The sequence below is a fragment of the Sceloporus undulatus genome, chromosome 7, assembly GCF_019175285.1.
Source record: "Sceloporus undulatus isolate JIND9_A2432 ecotype Alabama chromosome 7, SceUnd_v1.1, whole genome shotgun sequence".
NCBI classification, from domain to species: domain Eukaryota; kingdom Metazoa; phylum Chordata; class Lepidosauria; order Squamata; family Phrynosomatidae; genus Sceloporus; species Sceloporus undulatus.
The window spans coordinates 36608915-36636351 of NC_056528.1; the positions used below are offsets into that span (position 1 = coordinate 36608915).

Here is a 27437-nt window from a genome sequence, read left to right on the forward strand (position 1 = left end):
TGGCCACATAGCCTGAAAAACCCATAAAATAACTATGGATGCTGGCCATGAAAGCCTTCAACTTCCCATCTCCAGTTTTCCTTTTCTTCCATCTACTACCGTTTGCTTTTCTATTTCTTCCTCTTCAGCGACATTTCATTTCCCTTGCTATTCCTCTGAACATGTCAGTCTCCTCTTATTGCTCTTGATCGCTCTTCTTAATCCCACATTTTCTGACAATTGCAATTAGGATTAACTAAACAAAAAAAACCTTTGTGTTTATTTGAGAACTGGATTGCTGTCATTAATGACGGGTCCAGTTAGTATCATAAGATGACTAGAAATCTTTGTACGTTTTTATCTGGCATGCATTACAGACCTCGCTTCAGAGGTCCATAGGACGATGTCACAGCTCTTGGTCATAAGGTTTTCACATATAAGGAAATTAGTTTCCCTTCTATTCCTGTGACTCCCTGCTTCAGCCATTAGTATGAACTGATCTAGGACAAGGAGAAAGAGCTCAAATCCATGAAGTCTACCTGTTCCAGTGCATCAAGTATGTCAAATTAATTCATCTCTGATCTTGAATATTCTGAATATTGACCATTTAATTCTTCTGGTACATCAATGGTATTTTCTTGATTTGGAGCTATGTTGAGGAATATCTCGTCCATTTCACCAAGGTCTCTTTATCTTTCCCCCTACAATTCCAGTGTTATCTTTTCTAAGTAACACAGCCATATTTTGGATACCATAATGATTTTACAGAAAGATTGTTTGAAAACCCCGTAAGATGGAAAACAACTGACCACTACGTCTGTGCCACCAGCAACCATTGCCAGCCCATTGTGACATCCAAAATCTACAGTCGTGCAATGAATTATAAAGGTACCAATTCACTGCATCCAAGTGATCCTGACAAACATCTGGATGTTCTTAAGTAAGCCCAATTTGAATCTCAACAACCAACTTCAAATTGCAAAAGCCAGAATCATCCCAAGACCAACCTCTGTGGAACACACCGTCTTCGAAATACAACTGCATTCCCTTTCTTATTTATGTACAAATTAAAGATACTGCACCCAAATGCTAAGTGATCTATATTGTGTCCTTGGAAGTGATGAGAAAATAAAAAGATGGAAGACTCATGACACCTTACAGCAGCTACCCAATCTGAAACTACGCTCAGTAGCAAAAAAATGAGACCCTGCAACAAATCAAAGTGCCAACTTATCTGTCCTCTTAGCAAACACTGCTAATATCTAATGGTTATTTTTTATCTAATACTAACAAGGCAATCAACAACTTCCAAACTTCTTGTATGTGCAACTTTACGTTATTTAGATGTGTGACATCTTGTCAGTACTGTGTCCAGTAGCAGCAGCTGAGACCATTTAAGAAAGAGGGACAGAACAGGAAAGTCATTAGGTTCAAACATCATTCTTATTCCACCAAAGGCCTTTTAATTGGCTATCCTTAATCAAATTGAGTTTGCTGGACAAATGGAATGTGAAACATGAAAACAACTGATCCTCTCTCTCTCTCTCTATATATATATATATATAGTCTTTAGTAGAGATTGTGCATTCCATGCTACCTTGTAAAATCTGCTGGAAGAAAGAAGAGGTATCAGTTTAAGAAGATGATTTCATCAGGGAGATCATATACCATCAGACTATTTGTCCAACAGACTCAATATTTGAACAGTGGCAACTTTCGATGGTCTCAGGAAGATCATCTCAGTTAGAGAAGAGCCCTGCTCTCCAAAATCCTTTCAGATGGCATTTTCTGGAATGGGGTTCTACACATTTATTGTGTGCTCTGCCACTGAATTATGCTGTTTCCCCCCAAAAATTGTAACTCAGCAAGTCTTTATGGATATTCCCTTGCAGCTTTTGGTCAGATAAGTGTCACATTAAAAAAGCTGATATTATATTTTAAATACTGTATTTAATATCACCCCCTTATCCCCTAACTCCCAAATATAGATTACGGCATGTTTCTCTTTAATAAAAATAATTTGTATCACGTTTTCCATTATACTATAATTGTAATATGTATTACTTTCCATAGTGCTTTACATTTTCTGAAGAGTTGTACAGACATTTAGTGACGTCGTGATTGTACATGTAAACTTGAAAGTTCAGCTCTAGAGTAACTCAAAATTGTAAACCATGAGAATATAATTTCACTGTGGGGGAAAAAAACACCAGCGTGCTACTGGATGATCTCTATTCCCCAGATGCAATATAAAATGCCTAAAAGGAGTCGTGTGTTTTAAAAAGGTTATTTGGCTTAACCCATTGACAAATTCTCCTGTGTTTCCCATTAAACTGAAAGAGCACATTATAATGAGAAATCCCTGTTAATTATTCCCCTTGGTTTCTTTGGGTTGTTTCCATGGATGTATTTAAATATGAATTTATTCAAGGTGGTAAGAGAACATATTTACAGGCCTATACATTTAAAGATGTTTTCGGCTGAAGTTAGGAGATAGACGAGATTCAAACAAATGAAATGAAATGAAAGACACACACACAAAACTTACAAAGAGCTTGGATCCTATCTTGGATGAGCCAGCTCATTGGATTATTAAAGGCTACTGTGCAAGTTAAGGTTGCAGGATCCGTCCCCTCCACCCTGAAATCCATGTCTATGAATGATTTATTGCTATTTAAAATATCCTTAGATGTACATTCTACAGCAATATACATGGCAGAACATTGTCCAGGTATCATTATACAGCCTTATAAAAATTCAGACGGAGTGGCCCTGGGGAGATGCAGCCAACCCAAAACAGCTGAGGGTGCAAACAGCTGCAGTTTTCCAGAAGATGCCCTCCTTGAAAGAAAGAAAAAGCTTCACAAGGCTTTTTTCTCTCTAAAAAAAATAAGGAAACATTTCTTCTTAGCTCTGAGATGAAGAAGAATACAGCTGCTTAAGTAAGAACAGCAAAACCACACAAAACTAATTTAGTAAATGTCTAGCTTTTGGCGAGATGCATATGCACCAAATAAGCCTATCTGTACATAATTTTCCCCAAAGTAAAAAACATGGGCACTTAACGAAACAACATCACAATATTTGTGCAAAAATATATACCTGGGCATGTTTTATAGACAGGGGAATTTCCTAACCTCAATACAATTGTCATACAGCTGCATGTTGTTCAAATGGCATATTTGCCTTTAACTTTTAAAAAAGTTAATAACAGTAATTATAAAACAGCCAAATATATAGTTGCAATAGTTAGAAAGGAAAATTGAATTTCCCCACAATTGAAGGATAGTCTAATGATAATATTTTTTCCCTTTCTCCTTGGGAAAATGTGCAAGCTTCAGCAACCAGCTTGCATTTTAAAACAGCGCACATCCAGTGGGGAAAAAATCAAAATATACTTCTTCCTGATATGATTTACCAGTTGAATAGTACATTCTGGCCCAGTGTCATAAAGTAAATTTGGCTGCTGCCTCCAGACTGAACAGATGCAAAAAATACCTAGAGAAAAGGGAACAGGGAAGAAAGTACTGTTAAATTTTAACCAGTCCTGCAAATTTGGCATATACATCTGCATAAATATAAATGAATTCTATTTCAGTAAGTCAGTTTTTTAAAATATATATATGGTAAGAAAGTGTTGCCACCTGAGACTGAATATTGTGCCGATAGATTTGGTTCCTGCTAAGACAGAGACAAATATAAGGTTCCCTAGAACTGCCCTGTAGAAAGAGATCAATATAAATCCATTCCAGGATTCTGCTATTGACAGGAAAATACAACCAGATGAGCTTTTGGGTCCAGAAGCAGAATGTGAAAGTGCTATGTCCCCAAGGATCTGTGGTGCAAGGAGGATAGTTAACAGTTTTGGGCAGATGCTACGTGAATCTGTTCCTCCCCTTTAAAGCCATGAAAGCTAATGACCACAACCACGTCTCCTGGCAATGAATTTCATAATTATATAAAAGCACTTCTTTTTGCCTCTCTAAACTTACTGCATGTTAATATGCTAAATTTCTGTACTGCTCAATAGCTGAAACTCTAGGCAGTCCACAAAATAAAGGTTACAATAATGCTACAGCAATAAAACAGAATAAAAAATTCAAAGGAAATGACAGCAGCCTGAAAATACAACTAACACATAATCCAACAACAATGTATCAACCCCAAAAGGTCTAAATCTAATCACTAGTCCCAATTAGAGCAGAGCCACTGAATGAATAGGATTTACATGCATGTTGACTTATCACTTAGCAATCGATTCAGTCCGTCTACTCTAATTGGGACAAACCATTAGATTTAAAGCTATTTAAAACAAACAAACAAACAAACCCAAAGGATCAAAAAGGAGATAAAATCCTAGGAGAATGAAAAGGTCTTCAGATGGCACTGAAAAGAGCACAGGTGAGCCTTGCTTGTGAAGGGTATTGCTAATTATGTCTAATTAACAATTTGTCTATTAGACATATAAATGTCTAATTAACAATTTGTAAGCCGCTCTGATAGCCCTATTATTATTATTATTATTATTATTGCATCACTGCATAGTTTTTTTCCTGACAGCCAACACTTTCCCTTTTGTTTGCCAAGAGCAAATGCTTTAGTTTTAAGATATATTTTATACAAGAGGAAGGGCTTCTTCGGGCAACCCGGCAGAATACGATCATTTTGTCCTGTGTCAGAGAACCATCTTTCTGCTCTCTTTTGGACTACGTGACCATGTCCCAGCCCTAACAGAACATGAGGAAGACCTTGAGGATTGCACATGCGGAGTGCCTCCAAGATGTTCCTCCTGTCTCCTTCATTGCTCCCCATTGATGGAGCCTAAAGCTGTGTATGCAACTGTCCCTGCTTCCCAGTGTCTCCAAGCTAGCCAGTTGTGCTTCGTTAATGTTGGGAATGTTTTTCCATGATCAGTATTAAAACGCTGTTCAGGTGCTGATCCTGTTGACTTCAGAGCATATATGTCTTGGGCAGGAATGTATCTTGGGCTAGCTGTTCTTGGTGGGTAAAATGAGGCCATAAATGCGTGTTTTTGTGACCAATGACTACCCTTTTTCTGGTCATAAAGAAAGATGAGTTGCAGTCCCTCCTCCATGCTGTTAAAATATTTTTAAAAGCATAGCTTTTTGTGAGTTTTTTGGGCTATGTGGCCATGTTTTAGAAAGGTTTATTCCTGACGTTTCACCAGCATCCGTGGCTGGCATCTTCAGAGATGCAGTTTTTCAAACTGGTTTTTGATAATCTGGACCTGCTGTAATTCCTTACCCCTCTTCTAGAGTCCATTTTGAAAGGTACATTTTGAAATGCAACACATTGCGATAATCCAATTGGAAAGTTGCCAGACTTATGGATAATTTCAGCAAGGCTATCTCTGTCCAGTTTGTGATCTTCTCACAATACTCCCCAGCCCAAGACAGACTCTCACCTTCTTGCTCTGTGCCATTAGTGCATAACCATTGAATTTTAGAGACCTACCTTATCATTCCTTTCACACAGAAATTTCAGCTTCTGTGCTTTCTTGTGCATAAAGACTCCTTCCAGGTTTCCCGTCTCCACCGCCCGCAATTCAATCGCTTTCTCTCCCCAGCCCATGACTTGATTGGACTGAAGGTAAGCTTTAAAAGAAATAACAAAGAAACACAGCTGTGATAAAACAAAATACAGAAAAGGAAGAGGGCTGGGAAAGACTGGAGAACTCTTTTGCAAACTTGGTGTTGGGGATTGCATCTCTTTCCTCCACAGATTTGTAACTAGAACATTTGGACCTTCACAACTGCAGCTTTGGTTCCATTCTGTCTCTTATTGCATATATCTGGAGACAGTACTACGGTGCACTGTTCAAACGTAGCCATAAAGGACAAATCTACAATTGCTGTTGTGTGCCTCTGAGTCATTTCCGACTTATGGCAACCCTAAGACTTACTTACCACAAGGTTTTCTGGAGCTGAGAGGGTGTGACTTGCCCAACGTTACCTAACAGGTTTCTATAATGGAGCAAGGATCAAACCCCAATCTCCAGAGTCCTAGTCCAACACTCAAACCACTACCCCAAGCTGGTTTGCAGATCAACAATACACATGTAAAAATTTTAATTCAGCATTTTTGTTCTCCTAATGGAAATAGTTAGTGTGTGCATGTGTGAGCATGTGTTGTGGGGAGGAAGGCAGGGCAGAGCCATAAGGATCTCTATGAGACAATTCCCATTGCCTTCACGCACCAGGATACTTTCAGCAAGGCTGTCACTGAGTTAGGAATATAGTGTACTAAACTGTCCAGGGATGCTTCCCGACAGATGGCTCCTAGCATTTAGGTTCTTAACTGAAACAAATATTCCTGACGGTCAGAGTTCTTATTGCTTACTCAGTAGATGCTGGCAGCTACTGTAGTATTTTCATGGCAAATTTCGTTCCACTGCTAAATCTAGTGCAACCAGACTCTCTTTTAGATTACACAGTTATAGTATTATGATTCCACTTCGACTAGCAAAGCTGAACCCTACAGAACCCCGAGGTTTATAGTTTGGTGAGGCACTAGGGCTCTCTAACAGCAATTTCTTAATACCCCATGAAACTACAAACCCCAGGGTTCTATTGAGTGGATCCATGGCAGTTGATGTGATAGCAAAGTGCTATAACTGTGTAGTGTGAAAGAGACCTGATTCTCCTTTTAATTTTGTGTACAATTGGAGCCTTGTGAGGTGCTAGAGAATAAGAGGGGTGAAAACATCTCCCCGGGAGATCACAGAAGCCGTGACAGTTCAGCTGCTATGAAATTGATATATGTGTGTAGTGTAGATCAGTCTTCCCTAATTGTGTGCTGGGGGTGATGGGAGATGGGACACATTTGGAGGATACCTCCTTAAGAAAGAGGCAGGTTTGTCTGAACTAACAGAAAAAGAGGATAAGGTTGATGTCAAGCTTCTTTCCTTTAGGATAGTGGACCTCATCCTGACCAAAGAAGTGCTATGTTTTAGCCTTACATCTCTGGAACAATCAATACATTTAAATACTCTATTTTCTACCAGAGCTTGGAAAAAATGCCTTAATTAGAGCTCCCCAAATCCCACTTTTTAAACATCACGGCCAAGGGACAGACTGTCTAAGGCATTCTTGGAGGTGTAGTAAGAAAAAAAAAAGAAACTTTTCCAAGCTCTGAATGCTATCATTTTAATATCTCCTTGGTGTTAAGTTTCTTCATTCCAATTAGTATAGCCTAGATTGACTATATAGGTCCCTCCGCCTCAAAATCTTACATGACAGCTATGTTTAGTTTCATTGCCCTACTTCCATCAAGTTACAAGTATATATCTTCTTTCAACTCACAATATTGCAAAAGGCTTTTTTTTTAAAAAAAAAAAAACCCTGCTAACATTAAGTAGTAGAAGGTTGTAATAAACTCAGAGTAATTTCAAACTCATACAATTTATAGAACTGCTTTAGAATTAAAATGGGGGGCACCTTATTAGGTGGGGAAAACACTGAAAATCTGAAGAGAAAATTATTTTCCGGTAGATCCTACTACTTTTTCTTAGGAACACTTTTAATTATGTATTATGTATGTACTCATGTAACTGTGTATATATTTATTAGGAATAGTACACTATGCCTTACTCTACCGCTTTCATTTTTAAAAATGTACAACACAGTTTACAATGTAAGCTGTATTAAATAGGAATAGATTCATAGAATCATAGAGTTGGAAGAGACCGCAAGGGCCATCCAGTTCAACCCCCTGCCATGCAGGAAATCCAAATGAAAGCATCCCTGACAGATGGCCATCAGCCTCTGTTTAAAGACCTCTAAGGAAGGAGACTCCACTACTCTTCGAGGGAGTGTGTTCCACTGTCGAACAGCCCTTACTGTCAGGAAGTTCCTCCTAATGTTGAGGTGGAATCTCTTTTCCTGTAGCTTGCATCCATTGCTCCAGGTCCTAGTCTCTGGAGCAGGAGAAAACAAGTTTGCTCCCTCCTCAATATGACATCCCTTCAAATACTGTATTTAAACAGGGATATCATATCACCTCTTAACCTTCTCTTCTCCAGGCTGAACATCCCCACCTCCCTGTGTCTTTCCTCATAGGGATTCATGGTTTCCAGACCCTTCACCATTTTAGTTGCATTTTTTTTATATGGATAAATCTAGCCATTATTTTAGAAGGATAAATCTAGCCGATTTCTCACTGAGGTGGTAAAGGTGTGCCTGGCATGAACCTCTTGCAAGTCTAGGGGCGAGGTCTACATTGCAAAAATAACACCCCCAGTACCAGCTCTATTGCACTAAGACACTGGGAAACCAGAGTTCGATTCTGAGCTCACCCATGAAACCTCTATGATAGGTCACCCTTATGATCATCATAAGTCGGAAGTGACCTGAAGGCACACAACAAACAACAACAATATATGTGGAAGAGATAGGTTACAACTTTATTGGAAACAATTGCTGTTAGAGTTGGGAAACTCATGGGTCTGGATCTAGGCATTGATCAACCTGATCCTCAGGCCTGATCCTGGAACCATTGGGATGACAGGAAAAGATCCACATGGGCAGAAAAGCCCCCCCCATCCCACCCACAAGGTCCCCCAGCCATTGGGTTCAGGAAAGGCATCTGTCCCTGAGCCGGGCAAGACCTATTCTGCCCTGCACTCTTTCAAGTACCTTAAGGGAACCCCCAATGCTACCAGTGCCTGAGAGACACTGAGAACAGATGTCACAGATCCAGGCAGTCAGATGGAGCTTCTTTCTCAAGAGACGTTTTACGGATCTGTCATCCATTTTGTCTGCCTCTCATCTCAAAAAGCCTCTCCAAAAAAAGGTGACCAAGAAATTGACTGCTTCTCTTCATGCCACAATATACACAGGACTATGACCCAAAGTGGTGACTTACTCTTGCTACACCCTACACCAGGTAACACCTAGGATAACGTACGTATGTCCTGATATCACAATTCTGCGTGCTTCCCAGGAGAGTTTTTAAGTGAGGCACTATCAGTGGGGCTTCTTTTGCTTTTAGTTTGGTTCCTTTTTGATGCTACCACCTGCTCACTTGACAGAGCGAGAGAGAGCTGACAGGCAAATATGTAGTAACTCCTGTTCCTCCTCACTTCTGCAACTGGTTGTTTAAATCAATGAGAGAGGGAAAGTGAGCAAACAGATGGCTCCTCCAATGGTACGTATATTTAACCCTTCCACGTCCGATGTAAGCGAAATAAAGATGATTTTGTAAAAAAAATTAGGCTTGAGACGTCTTTGTTCCTGCCCATACGCAGGTACAGTGTTGGGTGGCTGACTCTTCGGTTTTTTGGGTTGCAAACCGGCTGTAAAACACAACATGCGGAACAACCTATGCTATCTTCCAAAAGGACCCCCGACGAGTCCTATTGTTAACTCCCCTTCATGGAAGGGTTATGGACAGGTTCTCGGCATCCACGTTCCTCCATTTTCCAACACTGTGGAGGTTAAGCTACGAGCCTCTCATGCTCGCGTCCTCCTATGGCACCATCTTGCCCGGAAGTCTCAATTTTTCTCTTCCCATTGTTTCAATGATCAGACATGCAATAGTATAGCTTTGGAGGAAACATTCAGTTTTAATACAAGAAAATCAAACATTCTCCCCTTCTAGCAATATGTTGCTTCTCTTTTCAAGGTAGGACCTCCCCCCTCCAGCATTCTCAGTGTCTTCCAACACTTTCTGCTGAGAGCTATAGTCCTCCCCTGGACAGTTTTAATGCTAGCTTTCAAATAAGGTTCAATATTCACAGCTGGGATCCCTTACTCCTGTGTTAAATCTCACTGGCTAATGATTCTTATATCATCAATAGTTTCACACCAAGACACTAATATCGCATTGTGGGATGCAAGAACTAGGCAGCATACTTACAATATTAAACATTAATGTAACATAGAAGAGAATTGTCTTTTGGCATATTTTAATCATTCCTCACAACTCCTTTTTTTTTGGGGGGGTATGTATTTAGGGTTCGGAGTACAGTATGTATTTATTTTTCTGCTAAAATATAGGATGATGACTTCAGTGTTGACATATGGCCTATTACCTTCCTCTGGAAGCAACCAACCTCTTTTTCAAAGAGGAATGACCACCAGTGTGTGTTTGCTGCTAAACTTTGAATCGGGGTGAGCTTATTCTTAGTTGCTTATAAGACACTGGCAAGAGACACTTATTAACAGTCATGCCCAGGTCTTGCAAACTCGGGGCTGTGGCTTCCTTACCTAAGTCTAGCCCTATGTAATATAATCTTCCTCTTGTTCAATTTGCCAAGCCCCTATTACACTGACCTGTGGTGAGTTCACCATAGAATACTATTTTTGGGAGGCGATGGTCTTCCATCCTAGAAATGTGTCCTGCCCAGCACAGCTGTGTCCTCAATAGCATGGCCTCAATGCTGGTGATCCCTGCTTGCTCAAGGACAGCAACATAATTAGTCCAGTGCTGATGGAAGCGTTCAAGGAGTCGTAGGTGTTGACGATAGGTGACCCATGTTTCAGACCCATAAAGGAAAACAGACAGTACAATGGCTCTATACACACTGATTTTTGTGCTTTGCCTCAAGTGTTTGTTACTCCAAACTCTTTTGTGAAGCCTTCCAAATGCACTATATGCCTTTGCTAGTCTGTGATCGATCTCTTTATCAATCTTGGTGTCTGAGGAGATGAACTGCTGAACGGACCTGAGCACAGATTTGCCTAGAGTGATGTGGGGATGGTAGTGTTCTTCCTGAGGTGCCGGCTGGTAGAGAACCTCCGTTTTCTTCAGACTGACTTCCAGCCCAAAGAGCTCTGCAGATGTTGCAAAGCAAGATGTTAGGCGCTGCAGAGCTGCTTCCGTTTGGGCAACAAGGGCAGCATCGTCAGCAAAAAGCAGCTCATGGACTAGATAGTTTAGAGTCTTAGTGCGAGTCCTCAGGCAGCTTACGTTAAACAGGCTACCATCAGTACGGTAGCGTATATAAATGCTGTCTTCTTCAAGATCTGCTGGAGCCCTTTGGAGCATCAAGAAGATTGTAAATAGAGTTGGCGCAAGAACACAACCTTGTTTCACACCATTAGTTATTAGAAAGTGCTTCGAGAGAGCGTCGCTATATCTGACTTGACCTTGCTGGCCTTCATGTAGCAGGATAATCATTTTGAGGAATTTGGGGGGGGCATCCTAGTCGTTCCAGAATCTGCCACAGACCTTTTCTACTCACAGTGTCGAAGGCTTTAAGGTCGACAAATGTAACCTTTGATTAGCAGCTGTACAAAACAGGTGTACACAAGGCTGTGCAACTGAGTCACACACCCAATTGTGCAAAGGGTTGCATGACCAGCTGCACAGCTGGACTACAACTCCAGAGAAACCAAAGACAAACACTTTGCCTTTTGTACAACTGGGGCTGCATCTGCACTGTAGAATTAATGCAATGTGACACTGCTTTCACTGTCATGGCACCATGCTATGGAATCCTGGGATAGAACCCTCTGACAAAAGGCTAAATATCTCACACAACAACAATCACAAAATTCAACAGCAATGAAACATGGCAGTTAAAGTGGTATAAAACTGCATTATTTCTGCAGTGTAGATGCAGTCAGAAATTATATTGCATGTCACTCTGGAGCTTACACTAAAAATGTGCATTGAAAATTCTGTTTTTAACCATCACTAGAAAGACCTGGACACAGGCCTTCTTGCATAGGCTCTGTCTGACTCTGTTCATTTCAGACATACCTACAGAAGCTGGCATTTCTCCCCACTGTAAAACATTTTCCTTCGAGAAGTGCCCACAAATGTCAACGTAGACCCCTTCATCTTCATAGGTGAGCAGAAGTTCCATTCCACTGGTGTTTGGGAGGATGATAATAGCATGAGGATGAATATTTCCCTGGATCTGGAAAAATATTTTATGATTAAGATTTATAACATGGGGCAAGTTTCAATGGTAGCAACTACAGTCCATTAATCTAAATATCTTGGCAGAAGATTCAAGCCAACAGACTTGGGGATCTTAGAAAGAAAAACATAGATCTCTTTGGAAATATATATACAATTTGTTTTTGCAGGTTCGGGGACTATACAAATGACAGTACCCCTTTCCCCTAAAAACTAAGCTGTCATCTGGAAATAGTTATTGTCCCTAAAATTCTTTAAATATCAAAGAGCAACTGTACTTCATTTTTCATTTTGTGTAATATTCATTTTGCATTCATGTAGTACAGTAAAAGCAAACCTAATAGCAACTGGAACATAATAAAACTAGCATTAGCACTATATAAAGAAGTATTATATGTGTATTGTAACTTATCTTATTAAAAAAGGTTACTGATGTATCTACAAAAAGCCACTGTTAAACCCATATGAAACACTCTAAATAAAGACAGAGGGATGTTACAATACGGTAAAAACAAATAGGAAAGGAACAAGACCACCTTAATGATCAACATTTTCTTTTTGCCAACCTACAACATATGCTTTTTAAAAGTTTTGCATTTTTGCATTACAGTTTGTCAGAAATGCTGTGGTTTCTGCATTATCTGAGCAAAATTCTTTCCTTCTTAAGAATGAAATGTTTCACTTGGCTGATGAAACTGATTTAAAAAGCATTTGGAGAAGGGACTTGGCTCCTACATTTAAAGAACACTCTGCTTTCATTTGCCAGGCTGGGAGCTGGAAAAGGCATCCCTAAGATAACAAATGAACACATTAATGCTTTGAAAATAAACACCGGTTAGATGGCATGTATTAAAAGTAGGACATCACGATTAACAAATATTCAAAAAGTGGAATGAGAATGAGAAAAAGGAAGAAGTTGGTCAGTTATGAAATAGTTTCCTTTCTCCATTGCTTTAATAATCCAGATGTCATCTTTTTCATACGCTGAATATATACAGCACACCACAGTTTATTTTACTGCATGTATCTTGCTTATTTTGACTTTACTTTTGTCACCTTTTTTTTTTGTTGGTGGTGAAGAATGATTTGTTCTCCTTTTATGTTCCATTTAGTGAGGGAACTGTTATGGGGCTGAGAATACTAAATCCCTCTCTCCTGGCAATATGGCCCAGTCCAAGTAAGCCACAAGCTGTTTTTACTTAAACAAAAAGTCACATCTCTTTTGGTTCTAAGTCCCAATCACTGTGTGCCTTTAATCCAAGAGTGGGAAACATTCCTCTTTCAAGGCAGTTTTTGCAGCCACTCATGCACCCCCAGAGCACGCTGCTGATGTATGGTAGCAAAACACATCACCAAGTTTTGGTTATGACCAGAAAAGATCCATTTAAAGCAAACATATCGTATCAGTTTGCTGCTGAATTCCAGAAGCATGCTGGGGGGAAAATCACATTTCAACTCAGCAGATCATTGCTTTATTTAGCTCCTTCCCGAGTTTGCTGACAAAATTAGAGGGTAGATCAAGGCTGTGGGGTGACTGACTCCAGAAACTGCTGAAGCTGCTCATCCTTGGTTAAGTTCAAGTCATTCTGCAGCCAGTCAAAATCAACATTTATCTAAATATTCAAATTGTTGTTGTTGTTGCTGTGTGTCTTTCAAGTCATTTACCAACATAGTGATCCAAAAGCAAACCTATAGTAGTGTTTTCTTGGCATGTTTTTTCAGAGGGGAGTTGTCATTGCCAACCTCTGAGGCTGAGAAAATGTGACTTGCCCCAGGTCAGCCAGTGGGTTTAGATGGCCAAGTTGGGATTCAAACCCTGGTCTCCAGAGTCACAGTCCAATGCTCAAACCACAAACCAATTTACTACAAGCTTATTCAGCAGATTATACCCAATGGCAGTTGAAAGCCCAGAGGAGGAAAAGAAGGCAGTGTTTAGGAATCTCTTCAATGCACATGATTCTACTCACATTGAGAAAAATCTCATAGTTCACACTGCAAAGTATTTTAAATAGTTTAAAATTCGCATTAAGCACACATGAACACTCTCAGCCTCAGAGGAAAGCCATGACAAACCTCTTTCGAATAATTTTTGCCAAGAAAATTCCATTATAGGTTTGCCTTAGGGTAACCATAAGTCAGAAACAAAGGCACACAACAGCAACAGCAAACACTTGGGAAGGAAGCTCTTGTAAGAAATCTTGAGATTAAAAAACACCCAAAATTCTGCAAACAGTCCTAACTTTTCCTCAACAGGACCAGAAAGAGGATTATTCCTAGCATCTAATTCAATTATGAAACACTGGTGCAAGTAGCATTTTCATAGGAAGTTAGAACATCAGAATTCCCCTTTCATTTTCTATGAACTGCAAAGAAACATAGCCCTCCTCTGACTCTCCCAAAAAGAACATTTCTCTGCCCACAGGAGTGCCACAAATGAACCAAAAGGGAACCACAGAACAGAAGGTTTACTTGCCAAAAGTAATACGCCAAGGCCAACCACGGAGTCTGGCGTCTTTGCAGCCACTATCCTTAACACCAGAACAGGTATCCAGAGCCGGAGAGCTATTTTAATGCGTTGCCTCGGTATGATTTGCATGAAGAATCAAAGCAGGGAATGGAAAAAGCGAAAAAGAGGGTGCTAGACTGACAACGGCCTAGAATCGGTTAAAGATTGGCTTTAAACAAAGCTCAGGATGCCGTTTCCAGAAAATCTTCCCCAACAAAATGAGGTCTAGTCTCTCAAATTTGGACTGTTCCAGTGTGAAAGCACCCTAACAGCCTACAGCTTTGCATAAGAAGGACACACTTAATTTCAGTTTCTGCACTCTTGGGGGGAAAGTGTATTTTTAGTGCGTTCCTCCTCATAGTGGACGAATGAACAGAAATCGAGTCACAGGTCTCCTAAGGGAGCCCCCATCTTGAAGGCGTTCGACTGAGAAATATTGCTCTTCCACGTACATAATTAGACTGGGAGTTTGCTGCCGAACAGCAATCCTTTAAACCAAAAAAACCCGTAACCCTTTCCCTTAGCAGTTCTACTGCTTTTTACTCTCTCTATAGCTGGATATACAGCCACTTTCTTCCTATCCTTCTCCAAATTCACCCAACATTCTGCATGGCCTTTAGTTTCTCCCACCCACCATCCACCCCCATTCCCAATGTTAAGCAGGTTTTCTGCATTTTATTGCATTTGCTATTTTTCTTCTTCTTTCGCAGAGGCCTGTCTATTCTGCCAGGTACCAGCTATAGCCATTTAAACATAAAGTGTGATGTAGTGCAGGACAAAGATCAGGGAGGCCCAGGTTCAAATTCCCACTGAGCGCTGTCTAGCTTACACTATTTAAAATTGCATGGGCTGAACATTCAGATGTCAGGATCCTTTGGTGAAGACATAAACCTTCCACGGTAGAAGCTTACATGTGTTGGCAGGTAGAGGTCATACACGGAGCCAGAGTCCACATCGATAGCATGGAACCCGACTGGTGAACCATAGATGACTTTTAACCTCTGCCCATTCTCAACTGTCAAGTCCACCAACAGCGGTTTTTGATGAAGTGAGGTGAAAGACTGCAAAGAAAAAAAAAAAACAGACATTGTACATCAGATCAGGAATTAATAATCGAAGAGATGGACGCTCAGTATTCTTTATCACTCCCATTATTATTATTATTACAAATAATGGCTGCAATCATGAATCTGCTTATGAATACTTATTATCCAAAGTCATGCAATGCAACCTTAATCCCCCATTTCTCATGTAAGGTCCACTGTGCTCATTGAGTTCCCACCAAAGCAGTATCTCCTATTTAATCCAGGGTTGGGAGGGAAGAAGAGAGAAGAAAAGATAGAGGCTGCATCTGCACTGCAGAAATAATCCAGTTTGAGATAACTTTAACTATCATGGCTCAATGCTATGAAATTCTGGGAATTGTAATTTTGTGACATATTTAGCCATCTCTATCAGAGTGCTCTGGTGCCACAACAAACTACAATTCTGAGAATTCCATAGCACTGAGCCATGACAGCTAAAGTGGTGCCAAACTGGCTTATTTCTGCAGTGTGGATGCAGACACAGAGAGAAAGTTTGGGGGAAAGTGTACTATGAATATATTCCTTCACAGAATGAGTCTCACTGTGAAGAAAGACTGATAATTCAATCTGTTTAAGGCTGTGGGGTGGAGCAGACAGGTGTGCTATTGTCTGCTCCATACCACAGCCTTGAACAGATTGTATTCTGTTTAAGGCTTTTTGGATTTTGCCGAAAGTAAAAAGCGGCACAATTTTGCAACTTTCTGCATGGGTTAATGTTGCGTTAATGTTCAATTAGCCCAATGTCGTCTGAAAACAATCCTGCTTTTGTGGGATATTCCTGGATTTAATCCCCATTTATCCACAGGATAAGGTGTGTAACAAGGTCCATAGAAGGTATCTTTACTACAGATGCCAGAGAGTAAAGTTGGGACCTTCTGCATAGAAAGCTGTATGGCGTACATTGTATGGCATAGAAAGCATGTGTTCAAGTAGTATATTACAAGCCATTCCATGTGGAGATTGGTGGACCTCCAGAAATGTGTGCAATGTAAGAAAAACAAAACTTTTAAACAGGGTTACCTGAAAATAGGTGTTCCCTCCTGCATGGGCTTGTCATTGAAACCTTCTGGGCCAAGTATGTGGCAGGGCCTTTGGACCCTATGGCACATCCCTAATCACTGCGAAGTTTTAAATGACCCTTAAAGATCTGGCTTTCCAATCTCTTTTTCATTCAATTTTTGACCGGAAAAGTACTTAAACTTTTGCTGTTCTTATGTAGTTCCATGCAACTACAGTTTTGTATTTTACATTGGTTTAAAAATTGCTTTGAGAGCCTTCTTACATATAACTAACTAATAAAGCAAAGGGAGAAGCTGCCTCTCCTAAGATTGCCCTTGCTGTGATCTGTAAATGCAACATCTAAAATCAAACACATACTCTTTTCCATTAGTATTTCTCATATGCAAATTTAAATCAATTTTTGACTAAAAGTTATGCAATTAAACAACAAATTAGATTTTATGAGTGACAGATCTACCGTAACAGACAAGCTCTTTGGTAGTGGGATAAGTAACTCTTTGCAACTGATTTTTCACCAAATGGCTAACAATGGTCCAAAACATGCTGCAGAAATAATCCAGTTTGAGACTGGTTTAACTGCCATGGCTCAATGCTATGGGATTCTGGGAACTGTCATTTTGTGAGACATTTAGTCTTCTGGGTCAGAGAGCTCTGGTATTATAATAAAGTACAGTTCTCAGAATTCCCTAACACTGATCCAGGGCAGTTAAAGTGGTCTCAGACTGGATTATTTCTGCAGTGTGTTTTGGACCTATGTTTGATTATCATAGAAATACAGCACTGACATTAACACAATTACAATGGTGGAAGAAAACAAACAGAATAGTGTATAAATATGAATCTGTTTTATTTACCTACCTTAAAGGCCATGAATTTGTGATATGGTTTCGGAGCCCAGGCATAAACCTCAACCGAGTTTTTCACAGCAATCACAAGAAATTTGATCCTCTCGTATTTCACTGAAAATTAAGAGTGGCGGGTTTTTTAATTGATTTGTCAGAGAAATTGGAAAGCAAATTACTCTGCATGCAGCAAAAGAGCTGAGTTGATGATGACAGATTTGATCTGAAATGCTCTACATACTTTAGGATAGAGCTGGGAAAAATTACTTTTGGAATACAACTCCCATATCCGCATACTGGCATGGCAAATGGCCAACCCTGGCCAAACATTTTGGAGTGTAGTCCAAAAATATTAACTTTCTCAAGCTCTTATTCCGATCCCCAAGCACACTCCAGCTTTTAATTTATCCCAGCATTTAGGAGTAAATGAAAGGAAGAATCAAACAGAACATGATCAGCCCCTGGCAAAATACTTCTGTTCCAATTTTATGTTAAACACTAAACAACACAAATAAATGTAAATCTTAATCAGATATCACTCTTAATGAAAGTAGTGCACCATTCCACAAATTACAGGAAAATGACCTGCAAAGATTCTGCATAGCATTAATCACGGTAGCAAATATGTATGCTTTAAGTGATTAACTGCATCCTCTGGAGATTCAGAAGAGACTTGTCTGAAATGTTATTTGACGCTTTAAAAATGATCCCTCCTTCCATCTTGTCTTAGCTGCACCTTCTTGGTGGTAATAACTGCTGAAACTGGATTGTGCCACTAAGCTCACTAGTGCCTCTCTTATTTTCCATCCCCATTTCCATGATTAACTGAGAGTGCTGCTTCCATATACCATTGGTATGGAGTTCAAGGGCTGTATCTGGAATAATTATACCTTCACGAAAGGATGGGTGGATTTTTGCATGCGGAGTAGAAGTAGTTAATCTGAGTCATCCCATAACTACAGGGAGCCTGCGAACAAATTATAGCTCCCAGACATCACTACACATCCCGGCTCACATTGACTGATGACTTTGGGGGAGGGGGGGGAAGAGAAAATCTATTTTGTCTTCCACCTTGTTATTACTTCAAGGTAAGAGCAGAAGAAATGGCATGGAATGGCGTGGAATGTGATGGAAAGCAAAGAAAAGCAAAGATGAGTGAGAACTGCAGAACGACTTTTTCTGATTTTAATCAGGTTTGTTTCAGTTAAAAGAAAAACATAAGACACAATAAAAAAGAAAAACCCAATCTTACAACCACATCAACAATAATTATTCTTTCTCTCTTTTCTTACTTTCCTTCCCCCACTCATCCAATTATTCTTTATCCTTTATCCTTCTTACCCCACTCCTCTCCTTCTTCTTTCTCAATCTGCCCTCCCCTTTTACCTTGTCTATTTTATTCCTCCATTCCAATCTTTCTCACCTTCCTTACTTTTGTATTTCCTTCGCTTATAACTACCTTCCTCTTACTTATACTCTTCTTTCTCAACATATGCTCACCTTCTACTACATACCTATCCCTCATAGTCCATTCCCACTTCCGTTCTTCTTCTTTTCATCTACTTAAAAAAGTTCAAATTACAATATAAAAACATACTAAACCTATATACTAAACATCCATTCCAACTTCCTCGCTACTAATCCTTCTTTCTATAGATATATATTGACTTCTTAGAGCAGAACGACTTTTTCTGAGCATCAGATTTCGAATATTCAGGACAGAATGCTCAGAAACTGTAAAGCTAGAGTCCAAACTCTCAACTCAGGCCTTCAAAACTCATGTTTTGCATCAGTGAATCATTTCTATGATGCACTATCTATTACCATATCCATTTGGCCTATTACTAACCCATTACCTATCATCTATGAACAGGAATTAAATATGTTTCCCAATATCTTGCTAGGACAATCTCATGGTTGCAAATAAGAAACTGGCAATTAATTCCTTGGCATAGAGATTCTCAATCTTAGTTGTCCCAGATGTTTTTGGATGTCAACTCTTGACAATTGGCCCAAGGTGACTAGGAAACCTGAAAGTAGAATTCCAAAGCATCTGGAGTAGCAACAGTTGAGAAGCCCTGCCTTAAATCTTTCTCAGTAACTTCTGTCAGATAATTCAATAATATTCATCAACCCACCGACTTTGTAGTGCACACAGCCTTCCAGGTCACCCACAGATACCCAGCCTTGTCGCTTCTCTACATCAGGATCGTTTCGCAAGATCTTGTTTCGTAACCAAGATAAATAGTATACCCGTAGCTTATTCTTCTTGCCTAGAATTAGTTGGAAGAGAAATGAAAAGGAAACATTTAAAAACCGACTGGACTGTGTCACTCCACTGGATGGATTAAGATGTTTTTCAGCACCGGTATAGAAGGAAACAGGAAAATATTTTGAGTTTACATTTTATATCTTTTAAAGCAAATGCAAGGTAGCAGAGATGTAAACCTTTACAGTATTTGTTTCATTCTCACACATGAGAATAAAAACTAAAAATTAGTTTCTCTTTGCTCGAAAAGATTATGAGAGCGTTTACACATTTTAAAAACTTTTTCTCAATGTATGTGTGTGTGTGTGGGAGTTTGAAACCATTCCCCTCCACAATATATATATATATATATATGCAGCCAAAAGCATATTTTGCTCAAAAAATAATAATTTTAAAAGCTGAACTTCTTTGTGCTTGCAAGGGTGAACCATATTTTAGTGGTTGACCTCCCTCCCACCAACATAGGTTGTCTTGATATGTTGACACACTCTTTCTCAGTTAGGATGAGAAAATTTGTGAGTAGCCTTTACATTCCTAGAACTCCCTTACATTGAATCAGTGCTGTCTCCTTTGTTTCCAGTGGAGCTATCAGGAACAGAACTGGAGACCTGAGACAGGCAAAGCTCTGCCATTGGCCTTCAGTCAACATTTGCCATGCAAATTTGTAGATTGCATCTCTCGAAAGTGAAGATTTGGAAGCATGGTTATGTGTATGCATGAATCCATGTTTAAAAAATGTTCCTCAGTATATGCCCTCAAGCATACTCTGTATTCAATTATGTTTTGGCAGTGTGCTCCAAACCTTATGACAAAAAAAAGTCATCTTTAGTGCTATTAAAGCTGCTACTGTTGAAACTGCCGTTCCAAGTGAAACTGATTACAGTATTTGTAAGCATGCCAAAAACTATTATTTGTTCTCTCTTTTTGACTCACCTTTCAACTTTTTGCCTATAACTCAAAATCTGTATTAAAAATTTCTTCTTTCACATTTAGCAAACTTTATTCATCCTTTTTTAATTTTTCCTGATTTTAAACAGCTTGCAAAGACAGAGTTTATTTTAAAGCACATCTTGGCAATGCTTTGTTTGTACTGTATATGTTGCATGCACAGTTCACAATGAGAGGACCCTTCTGTAGATACATAAAGGGAGCATAAAAATGTGTGTGTATGGAAGGAATTTAGAAATACTATTTAAGATTAAGAAAAGCGTAGTGCACATATGCATACGCCTAAAAAGTGAACCTAAACTAGTTTTTAGGATCTAATGTCTTCTATAGTTCCTCCAAAGCAGCTTACACACCAAGCAGCAAGTGAACACACCTCCATCCCATTTGCCCTGGGAACATGGCTTTAAACTTTGGAGAATCAAAAAGCTTTTACATCCAAATTTTACAGCCTAATATTCTCTGGATTTACTTGTGTTCCTAAGCTAGATCAGATGCTTTTAGCCACCAAACAAACCTGAGATGGTAATTAACACATTGAGTCCTTCAAGCACATCCATCTGCTGAAACCGCCTCCTGGTTATCAGTGAGTAGACTCTTCCTTGCCCACTTCTGTCCAGAAGCCACAGTCCATTCTCTGTCCCCACAAGTAAATTCACCCCTATTAATGAGAGAAACAGAATATGTGGTGTAAGTGTTTTGGTAATGTAGACTGCCTGAGGTATTTTGGACCCTGTCAACTCAGTTACTGAACACCTAGGAGAGTACAGGTTCAGTTTTCCCTATTAAGAATGCCAAATTCTGAAATACTCCAAAAACAAAAATGTTTTTCATGGGTGGGTGAGACAGTGGCACCTTTGCTTTCTGATGGTTCAGTATAAACAAACCTTGTTTCATGCAGAAAATAATTTAAAATATTGTATAAAATTACATTCAAGTTAGATGGATAAGGTGTACATGAAACACGGGGCAAGCTTGTTTGCTGCAGCTCCAGAGTATAGGACCTGGAATTCAATGATCCATAAATGAATTTTGTATTTAAACATCAGTCTCATCTTCAAGGTATCTCATTATATACATATATGCAAATAAAGTTTTCCAGATTTCCCAAAAATCTAAAATCCCAAACACTCGGGTTCCAAACCTATCAGATAAGAGGGACTCAACCTGTAGTGGCCTAGGGAGGAAGTGTGAGCTGCAAATCATCAAGGCAGTTTTTAGTAGGAAAACTAGAGCTTGGTATAGGGGAATGGGGAGAAAAAGAGGTGAAACATGGGAAGACAATATGGGGGGGTATGACAAAAGGGCTGAGAGCTTTTGCAGTGGGTGAACTGTTTGAACTTTAAGTAAACTGTTTAACTGAAAAAATTATTCAGTCTTGATAACAACTATCTACTGTGATTTACTCTGCTTACTGAATAAAGCTTTGCTGAATCTGCTGAAGGCTTGTGTTCCTGGAGTGCAGGTAGACTGTAGATTACATTTAGTTGCCGACGAGATGTAACCAAAAATGAGATTATGGGCCCAAACAGACAGGCCAAAATAAAGCTGCTTAGGGTCACTTTGGAGGTATGCTGTTTTAATGACACACACATATTAAGAGGCTAGAAGCTGCGCCAAAGCTGTGCTCTAGTCCTTAGGACTGGAGTGCGGCTCTGGCATGGCTTCCGGCCTCTTAGGACGCATGCATCATTTAAAGAGCATACATCCAAAGTGACCTGAAGCAGCTTTATTTTGGCCTTTCTGTTTGGGCCCTATGCCGCTCAAAGTTGTCTGACTGTTGGCACGGGGAACGGCAGCTTATATGGGCTGAGTGCAGACTTATAGTGGACCTGAGTGCAGACTTCAGTTGATCCCAAGCCCCATCTTTTCCCAGCCAACCAGGCTTCCTCAGATTGGTTGACCTTCCTCATCCACAATAGAGCCAAGGAAACTACATGGCCCTCTACAAGAGAGGAACAGTCCTGCCATCTGTCTCACACTGTCATCTCCAGCCATAGTTCTGCAAATCAGTGCTCCCAATGAGTCAGAAATTGATGTTGCCAGACTTCTCAAGGCAGGAGATCCCTATTCAATTTTCTGTCCCTCCAGTTGTTTTCGAAATGGTGAAGAAGAAGTTTGTCTCTACAGTCATGAAAACAACAAGAAGAACCCAGTAGAAATATCAATGGGTTGCTGTTTGGAACTGATGTCCAATGAGCTGCCATATTCGATAAAGTTTATTATCAGAGTGTTCTGGTTAAAATAACAAGATGGCATAAGGTACTGTGCAGCAAGGAAAAGGAAATGCAGCGAACTGCTAGCAATGGCTCGGCAAGAACACAGGGCTCTCCACCTCAGCACACATATCATTACCAGTTTTGCTATGCTGTTCTGTTCTTAATTTAAAATCTTGGCTTCCTCTAAACATACATCAAATGAAACCCAGAGAACTGTAAACTGTAAATCTACATTTCCTGGGATAATTTCTTTCTCGCATTTCATTCATTTATTTTGTTTCTCATTTAAGACTCGAGCCGAGGCAGAAGGGTGTGGGTAAAATATTGCATCGGATCCATGGAGCTCTTCATTGCACTGCCTGGTGTCTGGGAGATGGAAAATTAAAACTGATGGGGAACTAAGGCTTTAGTAATGAGGATGGATCCTTAAGTGACAGGCAATGTAGTCCAGCATTTTGGTATACTGGACTCAGACATAGGAAATGTGGCTTCAAAGACCAATATTACCATTGACTCGAGTTGGGTGACACCTGTGCCTGCACCCAGAACCAGCTGAGATCAGAGCTTGGAAATAATTTATAAAAAAATAGATTTTTCCACCTTAAATTGTTAAAGATTTAAACATTTTAAAGATTATTGTTTCAATCTTTAAATGACAATGAGGTTGTATTACTCCAAATCTCACATTAAAAAAACTTGTTACTTGTGGGTGTGATTTTGCAGGTTTGAGAGGCATTTTTAGTCATTTTAAATGATGTTTTAAATATCTAAAGGAACTTTTGACTAAAGATTAACAATATAATATATATCTTGTAGCTATTGTATTTCTCATTGCTATGTATAGGTGTGAAAGCTGGACAGAGAAGAAAATTGATAGAAAGAAAATCAACTCATTTGAGGTGTGCTGCTGGAGAAGAGTTCTGAGGATACCATGGATGCCTAACAAGACAAACAAATGGGTCCAAACCAGGCCTGAACTCTCCATAGAAGCCAGTATGACTAAACTAAGGCTGAATTCAAAGATATAGCCATGTTAGACTGTAGAATCAGTACATAGAGAGGTCTTATACAGCATCTTTGAGACTAAGGTTTTGTAGACTTCAGTCTTCTTCCTCAGATGCATCTGAGGAAGTAGACTGAAGGCTATAAAAGCCATGCTGCCAATTTCTTTCTTTCAGCTAGTCTTAAAGGTGCTACAAGAGCTGTCTATAAACTGAGGCTGTCATACTTTGGCCATATCATGAGACTGCATGACTCACTAGAAAAGATGTCAATGCTTGGAAAGATAATAGGAAGAAAGGAAGATTGTACACCAGATGCACATACTCAGAGGACACAGCCCTAGGTCTCCAGGAACTGAGCTGGGCCACTGATGATAGGTTCTCTTGGAGTTGCCTCCTTTGTGGGGTCACCATGGTTGAAATTAACTCGAGGGCAGCTGACAACAAAAAGTTGTCCAAAATGAGTAAAATTAATGAATTATATTCTGAGTGAATACCAGTACATTAGTACTAATGTTAACCTTTCCAAGCTCTGACTGAGACTTCTTCATGGGAGGAAGAGCCCAAAAATGGCCATAGTCTGAAACAAACAGAGGTGACACACTTTGGTGGGCAATCCATGGCTGCCACTCCAGAATACTCCCTGCTCCAGAAGTCTATGGAATCGAGATTGTGCCCTGACAAGATGTCACACTTTAGCTCCAGAGGTCCACCATGATTCCAACGACTTCTGGTCCAGAGTGCTAACCATCTCAGAGACAGTGATGGAGCTGAACTATTGTACAGAACCAAAGAACTACAAAGTGCACTGACAGCGTGAGATATCTCATTCAACGTTACTTGCAAAGAAGAAGCGACATATGCTCCAGTTCAGGGCCTTGCTGATTCTTCAGGAAGAACAGGATGTAAGACAGCAGGGAGAACTATAAAAATGCTCAGCCATTTCCTGGCTGTCACTAGTGCAACAGTGTACATCTCTTTGTAACCTATTATGATTCCTTGACTAGACAGCTTCTCTGCTTCTTCTTCATACTTTGCCTAACTGCTCTTGAATTTCTAGATATCTCTCCAGCTTTGATGGTTCTATAAAAAGCCTGGCCATACCAGTTAGCTGGAATATTTGAACAAACCAAAACTGCTTCTGTGCACGTGTAAAGTCATAACCACTTTCTAAATGAGATGACCACCAATCAACATTTCTGTTTCAGACAAGCTTTCTTACCCCACAATGCAGAACACAAGATTTCTGAATTGAACTTCTTTTTATATTTGCGAATTTCTGGGCTGTCGCTCTGAGGCCGGATGTTAGTGGGATTCACATTGACAACAGAACCTTTTCTTGCATTCTGTCTACTGGTGGGCTCGGGTTTCACATTGGATGCTGGGAAGCAAAACAGAAGGGATTTATGAAATGGTTACTTGGTCTACCTGCCCAATGTAAGGACTGCAAAGCAACTGCAACCATCTCTCTGGCTGTTTGCAACCCGCTATGGACATTGTCTGTAGCGTATTGCAGCCTTTTCTACCTCTTTTTGAGAATATTTAATGACCGGATTATGATCCAGTTTGCTGTAGTGATTTGAGAGTTGGATTAGGATTCTGTGAGACAAGAGTTGAATCCCTGCTCAGCCACGGAAACGCACTGGGTGATTTTGGGCAGGTCACACTCTCATATACTAAAAAGAACTCAATAGTAAATCCTATGACAGGTTTGCCATAAGTTGGGATCAGCTTGAAGGCACATAATAATAATAACAACAACAAGAAGGAGGAGGGGCAGACTAAAATTAGGTTAAATGCATTTTATCAATTTAATGTGCTCATTGTCTTTCACAGAGGTTTATAAAACGGAGATTTTTGGAGCTTTTGCAGGTCAGTTCTGACATGACTGCGCTTTCAATGATGCGCATTCACGTCGTAACGTGAATGTGTTATCAGACGCCATTCCTTTCTATGGAAGCTCCTTGCGAGATGCTTCCGCAGTGATTCCAAAGTGAACCCTCATTTTGGTAAAAAAAAAAAAGGTGACTTCACAGAATTCGCTTCCAGGCTCACTTCGATTGCACTTCGAATTAGTCTGGTGTGGAAAACCACTCCGAAGTCAACCCTCTTGGCCTCCTGCGTCCTGCTCCGTCATTTCCCTCCTCCTCCTTCATGCCATCTCGCCCCCTCTGCCACCCTGCAACCCATCCTAGCTTTTCCACCATCACCTGCCTTCTCCTGCATCCCAATCCTGGCCCCAGGGACCCCCAGAGAGCTATCCCATTATCCCCCGCCTTCTCCTGCATCCCGATCCTGGCCCCAGCGACCTATCCCATCATCCCCCGCCTTCTCCTACATCCCAATCCTGGCCCCAGCAACCTATCCCATCATCCCCCGCCTTCTCCTGCATCCCAATCCTGGCCCCAGCGACCTATCCCATCATCCCCCGCCTTCTCCTGCATCCCAATCCTGGCCCCAGTGACCTATCCCATCACCCCCTGACTGCTTCTTCACCCTGATGAAGGGTGACAGGTAAGGAGGGGGCAGGGAAGGAGGGCAGCGTCCAGAGTCCCACTGAGCATGCCCAAGAGTGCCAATTCGAACAGTTGAACCCTCTGGTGTGGTGATACAATGTACACTCACTCCCTTTTGCTTGAATCTGCATCACATGACTTGCTTGGAATAGAACTGACTTCGCTTCCCCCTCAATTCGGAAGGACAATGGAAAGGCAACCAGGTGTGGTAAAACATCACATTTTAACGTAAATTCGCATTTCTTGACAGGAGTGACTCTGGATGTGGTGTGAAAAAACATCATGCTTTGCATTGCTAGAACAGGAGTGACTGCAGATCTGAGGTGCAACCCCCCCCCCCCACGTGGGATAAGGTCCACAGCTATTTTAAGTGGGCAGCCTAAATACCCCAAAGGCACCACATCTCATCTGATCTTGGAAGCTAAGCAAGGTCAGCTCTGGTTAGTACTTAGACAGGAGACTGCCAATGAATACCAGATTGTATTTCATAGGAAGGAACTGGCCAAACTACTTCTGAGTATTCCTTGCCTAAATCGATCAGAGACTTGAAGGCACATACACAGCAGATTTATCAGGATCACACCAGGCAAGGTAGGGAATATTAACCCTTTCTTCTTTAAGTCTACTGTTGCTGTTTGCATTGGCGCCAATAGGAAATTTGCTTCCAATACTCACGGGAACCACAGTTTGGTCCTGTTGGACTGGATGGAGGTGATATTTGTAGAAGCCGGGGGTCAATGAATGAAGTAAATGATGCTGTAGATGAGGAGCTACCTTTTGAAGAGGTATTGTCAGTGCTTGGTGCCTAAGGTGGAAGAGAAAAGAGGATGAAATGAAGGTATCTTATCACAACTCCCTGCAGTGATCGTTTTAGATCTATGGCACATGGATATGATGTTTCCATCTGCTCTTAAGAAACCTGCACACAACTTGCTGTGACAAGGATTTATTAGACTATGCACATTGCATTTATGTCTCAGGTTGCTCCACCCAGATGTAACCAGGCTCTTTGTCACTATGGGTTCAACTACACAAACTGTAAAAACATAGCATGCAGCTAAGTCTTCTTACTTCCTACTTACATGTAAACATACAAGGTTCTGATCCATATTAGAAGCCCTGTACACAAGGAGTGGAGATTTAAGCCTCGTATCTTCCCCATGGTTATT

At 40.4% G+C, this 27437-nt stretch overlaps 1 protein-coding gene across 1 annotated transcript in view; it reads right to left on the reverse strand.

Annotated features, from left to right (window-relative positions):
- The window catches only part of LOC121936852 (mitogen-activated protein kinase kinase kinase kinase 4-like), a 107961-nt gene continuing 80524 nt past the window's right edge, over nucleotides 1-27437 (reverse strand). The window contains exons 23-31 of the mRNA XM_042479505.1: nucleotides 26944-27073; nucleotides 24975-25133; nucleotides 21050-21193; nucleotides 19457-19591; nucleotides 17335-17435; nucleotides 15283-15432; nucleotides 11704-11863; nucleotides 5455-5594; nucleotides 1-3477 (exon numbers count right to left, since the gene is read on the reverse strand). Coding sequence (XP_042335439.1) covers nucleotides 3394-3477; nucleotides 5455-5594; nucleotides 11704-11863; nucleotides 15283-15432; nucleotides 17335-17435; nucleotides 19457-19591; nucleotides 21050-21193; nucleotides 24975-25133; nucleotides 26944-27073 — 1203 coding nt within the window. The 3' untranslated portion in view covers nucleotides 1-3393. The remainder of the gene's footprint in view (nucleotides 3478-5454; nucleotides 5595-11703; nucleotides 11864-15282; nucleotides 15433-17334; nucleotides 17436-19456; nucleotides 19592-21049; nucleotides 21194-24974; nucleotides 25134-26943; nucleotides 27074-27437) is intronic.